Source organism: Fopius arisanus, unplaced genomic scaffold, assembly GCF_000806365.1.
Source record: "Fopius arisanus strain USDA-PBARC FA_bdor unplaced genomic scaffold, ASM80636v1 scaffold00004, whole genome shotgun sequence".
Lineage (NCBI taxonomy): Eukaryota > Metazoa > Arthropoda > Insecta > Hymenoptera > Braconidae > Fopius > Fopius arisanus.
Genome location: NW_011887743.1, coordinates 359,086 through 371,185, shown reverse-complemented (window position 1 = coordinate 371,185; position 12,100 = coordinate 359,086). Strand labels below are relative to the sequence as shown.

The 12,100-nt window shown below is 35.8% G+C and overlaps 1 protein-coding gene across 3 annotated transcripts in view; it reads right to left on the bottom strand.

The window, feature by feature from the left end:
• Pdk1 (Phosphoinositide-dependent kinase 1) overlaps positions 1-12,100 on the bottom strand; it is a 75,990-nt gene that overhangs the window by 3,953 nt on the left and 59,937 nt on the right. Inside the window, exons 1-2 of one of the 3 annotated variants that reach the window (XM_011312446.1) lie at positions 9,662-11,264; positions 343-600 (exon numbers count right to left, since the gene is read on the bottom strand). In XM_011312446.1, coding sequence (XP_011310748.1) covers positions 343-531 — 189 coding nt within the window. In that variant the 5' untranslated portion in view covers positions 532-600; positions 9,662-11,264. Of the gene's footprint in view, positions 1-342; positions 601-3,854; positions 4,219-9,661; positions 11,265-12,100 lie in introns of those variants that run through there. The other 2 variants (XM_011312436.1, XM_011312430.1) reach the window with 2 other exon arrangements.

Genomic DNA, 12,100 nt, shown 5'->3' with positions numbered 1-12,100 from the left:
AAAATGAAACAAGTTTTAAAGAGTTATTGCGAGTATCTTGTCATTTTTCATGTTTTTTTTTGGAAATTGCTGGAAATCCGTGGATCTGATTGAAGTGAAAAATATACCGTCTTTCAGTTTAATCATCATTGCATCGTGTAAGCGGCATTTCAAATTTTTCGGTAAAATTCTGTAAATTTTCGCAAATCTACCAAGAACGTAAGACAATTCTTAGATGACGATGAAACATTATGAGACATCGGGAGATATTGAATAACAATAAAACTCAAAGACCGTATATTTTTTCACGTAATTATATAATTATTGACAATGGGTGATTGAATGAAAAATAGTGGAACTCACGGTTGAAAAGCTGCCCTCGCCAATGACCTTCCCAAAGATGAAATCCTTAGCTGTGCGCTTATGCGTTGGTAATGCCGTTGTGGTAGTAGCAGTGGTAATTCCAGTATTTGGTGATGATGGTAAACGTGGTGTCATGGTATTTTGATTAGCCACAACACCGTTTGTCATGTCATTAGTGGGTGGAGACATTTTTGACACCGGCTCCTCCACCGTCACTGCCGGCTGTGGCGAAACGGTAAGCGCCTGGTTCGCCACACGCTGCAACAAAAAAAATAATAAACCTCTAATTATTTCCCCCGAATTATAGCCAATTAAACCATATCCCTCAATATCTGTTGGTCTTTCCAAAAAATAACAATAAGCAAAAGTCGATCTTATATTCATGTTTTGATTAGGCTTGAATTTAATAAATATTTTTATTGACAGTAATTCTGACAAGTGGATTTTTGAGACCAAATAAAAACGAATGAATAGGCTCTATTGAAGGCACGTCAAAAAGAAGCGGATGTGTCTTCCAAGCCGAGATCAATTAGAAAAGAATAAGACACAAAATATTCACTTATTTAACTGTTTTTTTAGTTATTCAGTATAACGCCATTTTCAATAATATCTGGCGCAAATATTTGTGCAACTGCCAGAGGAGCCTAATCAAATAGGCGTCTTGGAAATTATCATCACCATTACCCCCACCGTCTCCAGATAATAAAATTATCATAACATTATAAATAAAATTCATTACCAAACTGTGCAGTAATCGAATTTGTTTATTTATGGAATGTTTTGTGAAACTTATTGAGAGTTTGGATTGCATTTTTACGAGGGTTATCGCTTGTGTGAACTCAATGATCACGAGGAGCAAACGTGATTGCTCTTGCTTCCGGTTGTGTACGAATTGAAATACAATCGGTGTATTTCAACAGTTATGAACATGCATGTACGGTCTTATCACAAATTTAAGGGGGGAGAGAAATTATACAAGGATGGGAAACAAATTGGTATTAAAACATCGAGATTTTGTTGTTTTTTAATCGTTATTGCGACTCGGCAACAGCAATTTGGCATTGAAAAAGCCTGAAACTCAATAAATTATCCATTTGCTTCCATGCTTGATAATCTTCAGCATCAATTATTTTCCCTGTTTATCTACATGTACAGCCATACATGTAAAACAACAAAAATTCCAAGAGAAATAACCGTTAGTAAGATTGATTGTCCTGACGTACAATGGCGTTAATGTTTATTTTGTCAGATTCAAAAGGTAGAATGATTATTTTCATGTATTACTACATTCCAGACAGAGTGAAGGCCACGATTCAGCCAATAGTCATAGTTAACCATGCGTTCCAGGACAATGACCTCAGAGTCAACCGTTTAACCAGAGACTTGGGCTTTTCTACTCCATGGGCGCTATTATTTGCTTTCGTTATCATTCACATAATTTCCCAGGTAAATGAAGACATAATAAACCCGCAAAGATGATAATAAAACTGACTTTAACGTACTATTCGTCAAATATGTGAAATGTCAAGATACCATTAGCGGATTATTTTTCAAACTATAAAATTTCCACAATATTTCAATTAAAATGCCATTTCTCTCAGGGATATCGAGAAAATAGAAATCAATAAAGTGGAAAAGTTTACATATCTCTCAACTTTTATTTTGCCTCCATCGGTTTTATTTTTCCGTGACATTCCGCATAAAATGCACTCAACAACTTTGACATTTTCATTGAATCAGAAAGCTCCGTGAATATTACTGCTCCACGTTAACATCTATAATACATTGCCCTATTCCCGTGTACATGAAACAAGCCAACATTCCAAACGGCCATTCTAATTTTAGAATCTCTCATGTATCTCTTTTTACCTTCCCCCACTCGTATCTCTCGCAAGTTGCTCTTTCCATTTCCTTCGTTACAATGTTGTCTTTTTTTCTCTCTCCCTCTTTATTTTCCCTCCACAGCTACATTCCAAAGCCAACGGGGCTTTTACTTGTTATTTATACCTTATGGGCATTATTATTACTGCAGTATTGGTCAAACACAATATGCGCGCGCACTGTTGGCTTACGATCTGAGAGGTGTACTTTTACCCGGTGAATGAGATGTTTTGCATTCGCAGACGATGAAACATGCATTGAAGGGGCTCCCTCTCTACTTTTAAAACTCCCGCCTGTCGCGATGAGCTAAATTGGAACGCGCGCAGCGAGCACTTTCCAATTCTCATTCTTTCGCTCATTAATCTCGTTCATTTTCGTTTTTTTTTCTTTTCATTTTTGCCGGTATTAACCAGCGCTTATTCAATAAGACTTGCCGATTTTTCTATTACAAATGCGATGGGGCAAATCGGGTAAATTCGGCACCCTCATTCCAACTCCAATCACTAATTTTTTATCATTCTCTTGACCGAATATCCCGAAATCAAGAGCAGTTGTTAAACTTGACGGATATCTCATTTTCACTTTTGATTTTTCTCTGTGAGAGACAAAGACTATTTTATAATCACCTCCAGATGCCAAGATATCTATCAGAAATGTATCCTCAAGTTCAACTAAGTCTTCTCGTTTTACTTTATTTATCATTCAGACTATCCGTATATTATGGAGTTGCAAATGTAATATCAAATGCATTACCATCCCATTTTACTTATTTTTTCCGAATTTCTTATTGTTGTCCGTCTTTTTTTCATTTTTATAGCGCATTTTACATTTTTTCAGATCTTCATCAATTTTATTTGCAGTTTTTTAGGGATGAATTTCAATTTACTTGGGAGGTATTGAAGTGGTCATACAGGGAATATTGAACAAGGCCGATAAACAAGCGTCTGTCGGTATGTACGGTGACTGTTGTTGATGTAAACTTTAATTTCCGGGCGTAGTTCCATCGATCCGATGGCTTTTCTGTCGAGGCGAGGGGAAGAAGAGAAAGACTGATACAAACATACTGAGGTTGCACATGCGTTCATTGATTTTTTTTTCTCAGTTTATTAAACTTGAAATCTCCGGACCTGCATGTGTTATTTAGCCAGATACACAGGATTCTCAAGGCAATGCAATGAACAAATGATTATCGACTACTGTTGGATTTTTTTTCACAATACTTGGAAAATTATTATGAGAAAAAAAATCATGCAGAGGCGATCGATTTAATGTCCAGGTTTCTCTGAATTTCTACACTATTTTTACTAGTAATGCTTTATTTTATTCCTGGAGACTTTCGTTGTCAACAAAAAGGGGCTTGGAGTACTCATAGTAAACAACTTTCAATTCTGTCTCGGGACCTGGCATTACACATGTTTACAACAGCCAACTTGGCAGCGAGCATTTAAAATTATTCAAAATATTTAGCTCCGTCATTAAATGCGAGACATTAAATCAATTAAACATGCAAATCAGATGAAATGTATGGCAGCCTTAAAGTTTTCTTATTCATCTATAAAACGCTCAATGAAAAAACCAATACCTAACATTTCCTCACTTCCCCACAAAATTAATCCATTTGTTTATCTTACCTTGAATAATTTTTTGAGCCTACGGTAGCCGCGATGCAATCGCGACACGTATTGCTTGTTGGAATCCAGTTTGAATGTTTAGAGCCACTTTTGATGAAGAAAACAAAATCCGAAATATTGAAAACTGGCAAATGAAATGTTGGTGTTGTTGTTTTTTTGTTTCTCTGTACTGATGACGGTTATTCAACTGGTAACTCTCAAAATATAAATTTAGGGCAACTGTGTTGTGTCCAATTAGATGTTTGATATTGGACGGAGGATTTTTAATAGAGGGAATTGGCGAAAATAAAAAAGCACATCCGTGGAGTTTGAGAGCCGCTCGCTTACTGAGTTTAGACGGGCGGCGTCCGAGAACTCCAAGAGATTCCGGCTTACCCGCGCTTTGCTCACACATCCCCACTCCCAAAACCATTCTCCATTTCTGTTGGCTCTCAAAAGCCCCCACCTGCTATTGCTTTATACCGTCTGGAATTCTATATCCCATCCGCACTGATATTTCAACGGACTCAGAGGCTGCCCCCGCATGACTCTCACCACCGCTATTTGCCCACGCGTCCACACGCGCTTTTTCAATCTCCCAACTATATTAACTATTTTCTTATTCACTCACACATTTCACTATATTATCTCACATGGGCCACTAAACTCTTCTTCCTTTAAATTCCAATAAAAATAAAATAAAAATGGATAACGAAATAAGCCTATTTTTTTTATTTATCATGGAATTTATAAAAATATTTACAGCTCTGGTACTATAGTTAATACTTTTATCCTCCGATTATCCCGTATTTTTCGGCCATTCCCCCAAATAATTATGTCACTAACTCTTTAATCTTTTCTTCTCATAAATTGTAGCTCCCAATTTACACAGCGGGTGTATTGAATATTTCAAATCCGAGAGTTCCGCAAATCTGGCAACGAGGTTGGCAAAGTCACGTGTAAATGATATCAACAGACAGTTGTGTTAATTCTTTCGCACATCATCGTACTTCTCCCAAAAATACTACGAGACCCCTTAAACATATTCAAGTACATCCTGTAGCTCTTCCGGACCCCATGTGCTACATTTCCCTTTTCAAAAAGACAGTTCTCCGAAATATCTTCGTCACCCAATATTCATACTCAAATATCTTCATTACCAAAACTACAAAACATTTAATTACTCCATCACATGATCTCGCGATTTTTTAAGAACATTTTTTTTATTTTTGGCGAAGTGATATAATTATTTATTTTCAATTCCATATATAGCCCACTAACCTTTTTACATATTAGGTTTTGGTAGCAGTAACACAACAAATGATAAATATATTAAAAAAAATAACAATGCTTGAAATTGAAATTTGAATTTTGGCTTGATAGCTGAAAGATCAGAATTTCTTGGATAATCGGCTAATTCAAGAGCTTAATCAATTACCAGAATTCTACCGACGAAGTGATTTATTTTATTTGAATTAAGATGATAATATAATGGAGTACGCGATATTGACGTACCCTATTTATTATCACGACTAATTGCGATTGACAATTAACACAAAAACCACAAATAACTTTTCGAAACCCACCAGATAATAACATCCCTGCCATTGCATTCTCTGCCCAACCTACATTTGGCCCGAATTTTGTGCCAATAATAAATTCCCCTGACAATTATACTTTGCAATTAAATTAATTATTACTATTAATGACTTGCACTTGTAAAAAATTAATTGTTCTTAAAACAGAGGGTAAGATGAGTAGAAGGTACAATTTAAAATAGAAATAAAGTAAAAAATATTTTTTTATTCATATTGAAAAGAGATTTAGTGGGGATGAAGGTTGTAGTGGGGATTATTGTAAGAGTGAATGCGCACGCAGATGAGACATGGAGAAAAATGAAGAGTGGGGCGCAGGGGGTGGGGCGGGTGGGGGGTAAGGAAGCGGGAAAGGGAATTCCAGCGACGGCGCCAGGAGTCTCCAACCACACAACCTTGCGGCAACATACACAACCGCAGCAACACTGGCAATACACTGTAAATGGCTCGAGATCCCTGTACAGAGCTCTTACACTCACCAATACATCGGCAACCTCAGTCTTTGGCCTCTCTTCACGGTTAGGTGTGTTTGTTTGTTTATAAGCGCATTCTGGGAAATACCCGATACAAGTAACGGACTTCGCCGGAGAGACTTGCATTGCATTCCCATTCTAGTGTTGCATCCGGTCGGTTCTTCGATATGCTTTATTTATTTATTTTTTTCTCTCTTTTTCGCCATTGGTTTTAGGTGGAAATCACATACAAATATTTGAGTTTCTATTGAATTTACCTTTATTTCCACTATTTATCTATCAATGAAATTCCTGGAAGACTATTCTGGGAACGGAAAATTAAATAAATATTCAAATACTCCGACTTGCGCACATGAATGTGTAAATAATACATTATGTAATCGGAAAATAAAGAATGAACGGGGTTTTTGCATTTTGCCGTTTGATTATAGAATTCGTGGAAGGAAAAATTGCCATTCTCTAATTGCTCCTATAGGTTTTTATTTTTACCGAAAAATACCAATGATTATTGCGACATTTGACATTCATGGTATTTTGAAATCTGGTCGTTGATAACGCTGTGTTTAATCTATCTGTTTAAAAATCTGCGCAATTTGCGATCGCAAATTGCGGAATTATCACTCTTTCCATATTTTTTTAATAAAATCAACAATTCGAGCGACAATTTCATTTTGCAAATTTTTGACAACTTGGAATTGGTAATGAGGATAAGATCGAATGATTGATGACTGAGATATTCCATTCCTGATGAATGAAAAGTAAATACGCGATTTTAGGTATGTCACTCCTCATCAGACGTTCTATTCGATTATATAATTATGTAGTAAATTCTATTACGATACAAATTTGAAAGACAATTCTTGTTAACTTTGAATGTAAACACCGATTTTCCTTAGTTTCACGTGAAGGATTCGTGCTCGAAATCATTGGTTCTCGAAATAATAGCTTTAGTGCTCCACTCCTGATCATTTTCCCCTATCTTGTTTACAACTACTGTACTATCCGTGTATGACACGTTGATATCTATATACACTCTCCTACTCCTTCACTCGCATTTTTTTCCGAGTCACCATGACGATCTGCGTGGTACGGGCAATGATTTCGTGGAATTGTGTGCGACAAAGTCCAAACGCCTTGCAACAAATGAATATAAGTTGCTGTCGAATGATCACGATCTCACGATCAGGGGCATTAAACGTGCATGTCTCTCTTTAACGTGCGAACAAATTAATTCATCAAAATAAAACTGAAATTTATACATTGTAGAGTCCAAATGCAAATTCACGGAGTTTATCTAGTCCTAAATCAGGTTCAGGTCCAATGTTGTTTATAATTCTCTGATTGGAATTCGTGGATGAGGATTTAATCAATTTTAGAACAGGTATCTAAGTCCTGAATGTGTAGCTCAGCTTTTTCTGAGATCGTGCTGATCAGTCAAATTATGCGAATTAGTCTGATCATACCTGGTCGGGTTCTGCACTGCCTGATCTCAATCCTCGAACGGTATGATTAGCAATTTTTGAGCAATTGAGATGTCAACTTAGACCAGATACTGATGAGTATCAGCACTGAATGAAAAAAATAGAATGTTAGTATTTTAATAAGATATAATTGAAACAAGGATTAAAGAACTGATTAAAAACTGATCAGTCTCTTATCTAAAAATTGGATTTCCATGCCGGGGTGCCCCGAGAAGAAGTTCAACCGATTTATCTAGATCGAAATCATTTTGAGATCCAATCGTGTCGAGGAACTCGGATTCGCATTTACATGTCTGAATCCGGCAGAGCTCAGTTATTTCGGATCCCATTTTAATCAGTTATAACTTGCAAAATACCCTGACTGTTTCTGTTCAGGTTCAGATCTGACCTATTCAACCTCGATCCTGATAAAGTATGATAAAGAGCTTTTATCTGTTCAGGATTCAACCTAGATCAAGCACTGACCACAGAAATTCCATCACAAACTCAGACTTCATCACGCATTCAAAGAAATATCAACAAATCCATTAAAAAGTAATCAAGTTTTTATGAAAAAAAAAATTAATTCGAACTTCATTGAGTTCATCTAGATTTGAATGATCTTGAGATACAATCCCGTTCAGAATGTACTGATCAGAATTCCTACATAAGGACCTAATCAGATAGTCAGGCAGCAGGATATCTGAGTCTGGCATAACTCGAATCTAAAATGCTCAACCTCAATTCTGATAGAGTATGTTAACATAGTTTTAATGAATTTAGGATTCAAGTTAAATCAACTACTGTTCAGGCCAGAACGATTGCATCACAGAATAATCCTGGATTTTTGACCCAATATTGCTCAAACAATTGGTGCTAGTATTTTGATCAGGCATGGATCCACACAAAAGGTGATGAAGTAACTCAAAACTAATCAGGCTCATGTTTAACACATCAGTTCCTTATTAAAAAATAATTTGAATTTTCATTGGGAAATCTAAAACGTCCTGTCAGTGTGATGATTATGGGAATGGGTTTGTACTGCGAGCTTGAGCACGGATGTCGAGTCGATTAGCAATTAGTTCACTCTTAGGGACTTCCTTCCCGCGATTCAAATAATTACCGGACGTACAATGACGGCATAGTGTGCCTGATGATATACAAACTGTAAAACATCCACTGTCATCCACATTGTTGCATTGCCATAACGTTAAAAATATTGTTAACGTTTGAGTGGAGATTGCTCAGGCACATAACGAACATGTGCATAAAGCGTTGAATGGATTATACTTAATAGTTCGATTTTTATTCATTAAATGGGCTCTCCATAATATAGAAATGTAAATTTAAAATTTTGTCTCCTCGAGGCTTCTTTTCTAATTTAATATTTCCACTTCATTGACGTCAGAACTGGCGTTGTCTTGTTTACGCTTGAAAAATATTGTTCAGATGTAATGTTCAGTCGTTATTTTTCTAATCATCAAGGCCGGTTAGACTATTTATCTGTCAATGAAACAAAAATTCCGAATCTAATACTTGAATACAATATTAATCGAGCTATATTTACAAATTGGCATGGACCAAAGAAAATTTTGGCCTCGGCAGTTCAAAGCGCAAACTCGTGATACCCTTTTTTTAATTCAATCGTGCACCTCGTAGTGTCGACTCATCACGAGTTTCGGATCTCTTCAGACAGAACAGACCAGAATTTTCTATATTTAATACTGAAAATTGCCGACTAAGACATTCCGAAATTCGTAAATAAATATTTCATTTTTTGTCGGAAAAGTGCAGAGTGAATTAGAATTACACGTCATGTGAATTCTTTCGATTTTTTTTTTCTCGTAGACATACATTCTCAGTTATTTATCAATGGAATGTTCGGATTGCAGTATCGAGTGTTTGTATATAAACGGGAAATGTACTTTTCCCTCGAATGTTGCTGATTGCTTTCTTTTTTTTCCTTTCTGAATTCATTGGAGGGAAAGAGAAGAGTCCATTCTCCAACGAGCATTAAAAATCCACGATACATTCTTATCGTTATCAACGGGGTGATGAGACCTTCCCACAATTATTGTAGATACTTGAATGATTTGTTTTATTAGTCTATGTAATACTACTTATCGGATGTTTTGGTAAGAATCTGTACGAACCAGTTGTTTCCTTTTTTATTTTCTCTGTTGTTGGAATAAAATAGTTTTCGGCGCCAAGTATTCGTACGTCGGCACAATGTCAATAACATCGTTATCAATTTCTCGATATGAAGAAAAATAGTCATGAAAATAAATTCTCATATTAACCTTTTTCAGCTGCAACGTTCCTAGTTTTGTGATAGCCGAGCAAATTCCAAGGGAAGCATGACATTTCAAATGTTTTTGCAATATAAACAGTTGTACGTATTTACGAATTAATAATCAATTGTCGTAAAAATGAGTAGAAACACTTTCATCAACACTTCTTATTTTTTTCCACTTGACTTGGACGTGAATGTCTCCACTTGCTAATTTTTACAATGAATAATGATTAGTGATACGTCAATCATTAATCGACATATTTTTTTATGTAATCTCTTCGACTACAAAAGGCTTCTTTCAATTTTTAAATCGTCACTTGATTAGCAATTAATAATAATTGTCAAAAACCTTAAACCTCACCATGAGGATATCTTTTTTCAAATCAATAATGTAAATGAGTTGATGGAACCGATACAACACACCTGAACTGAAAGACTGGATTTTCACATTCTCAAGTTTCTTACATGCAGCTTTTCTGCTGACGCATCTCTGACGTTCTTTCCATCGTTAATTAGAAGAAACAAGTCGTTATGCATTCTATCCATCGAAAATAATAGCCTGCCCAATATGCTGTAGATACGTAAAACTACGTCAAGAGCGTCGTTGTGACGCGATAACGGTAACGACTCTACGAAAAACACATTCAACGTTCGTTTATTTGGCTGTTTATTCGAGTTGCGATAATACTCAGAATAGGTGATATCGATAATCTGGCGTGTGTTCAATGACTCCTCGATACGTCATCCACACTTACAAAACCTTTTACTATTCAACCGTACATTCAATAAATCCTAAGATAATTCGTGAAAAAATTTGCCTGCTGAAAAATTTCACTCAATAGTTTGGTTGCCAATGGAAAAATGAATCATAGAAGGTGGAGTGACTCATGAAGTATTTAAACTGCGTAATTGAGATGCCTTGAAATAATGAACCGCTTTTCATTTCTCAAATTGTTCTCTTCCGTTCCCCAGAATATGTAACCAATTCAAAAAAATGACTCTAAAGGTGAGGAAAATCCGCCCTTTTGGTTCTGCTTCACGGTCATTTCTGTGGTCCTTTCGAAAAATTATGAAAGAAGTGTTTTTCTGTGGGAAACTTTCAGAGTGAAGTTTTGTTATTTGAAACTTTTTAAGCGGTTAGTGGTCTCAAAGAATTCAGAGAACATGAAATTTCATCACCGGTAATTACTGATATGCTGAAATTAGGACTTGATGAAAAAATGAAACTAGTAGGAGTTGCGTGTCTATTAAGTAATGGTAATGAGAGCTGTGGTAAATAGCTAAATCAAGAATTAATAATGACGTGATGGAGAATGGAAACAGTAATGAAAACCTTTGAAAATTTAAGACATTTGTATAATCTGAATATAGGAAATATTTTTTTCTAATGTTAAATTTCAGATATAAAATATTGAAGAAATGTTTAATACGAACGAAAATAGAGTTTATTTAAGAAAAGGCAATTCTTCAACTTATCCTGTACTTCTAAAATTAACAGCGTGAATCAGGCGAGCAAGATGTTATCAATTATGTCCATTCATGAATGGTAAAGATAAATGTGAAAGGAAAATATTTCAAATTCTGGATAAAAGTCAAGGAGTGCTTTATTTAATTTATAGTTGATGAATTATATGATTATGTATATTATATAAATAAAGTCGGCGTAAAAAAGGGTACCGATTTAATATCATTTAGCGGAAAGCATAAAGAAAATCAAAGTCATTTTCCTCAACCATTATTAATGAAAACAAGGAAAGAAAAAGTAGAAATCTTAATACGCGAATAAAACTAACAGGAAAAATCAGAACAAAAACTATATCTCCAACCCGATCGACAAAAAAAAACATTTTCTGAAACTCGACGTTTCAACGCCAACAATAATTCCCATAAAAAACGAAAATTTATCTGAGATGCAGTAACTAATTAATGTTAATTAAAAAAGATGCCGAGTGAGATATAAAAAGTTGTAATGAAAGGTAAGAAAGAAGAGGAAATCCTACAAATAGCGATAGTCATTCTGAGATGGCCAAAAACCGTCAACTACATATCCTAAAGAATTAATGAGCCAAGCTTTAGCCATCAGATCAGTGTCCCCCACGAGGCATGGAAAAATGTTTCAACTTCTCATTCCTGTTAGCCGAAGTCGAGCTTATTATACGTGACGCGGTATGTCCAGAGTAGCATGAGAGCTCCTTTTTTTCCTTGGGTTGTGTTGCTGACTTCTCTCTTCTGGCAGTGTAACGCTGGATAGATGTGTGTGGGCCGGTTTGAGGGTCCGCGCGCAGCGTGAGAGTGGAATGCGGGGATGCATAGCTTCGACGACGTCCTCCCTCATACACTCCACAGAAAGAGAACAACACTCCACTCTTCACTATCCCCACGTAATTCTCCATTCAAATCCTCATCATTTTCCATTCCAATCTAATCTCTAAAAAGTAGATGAACA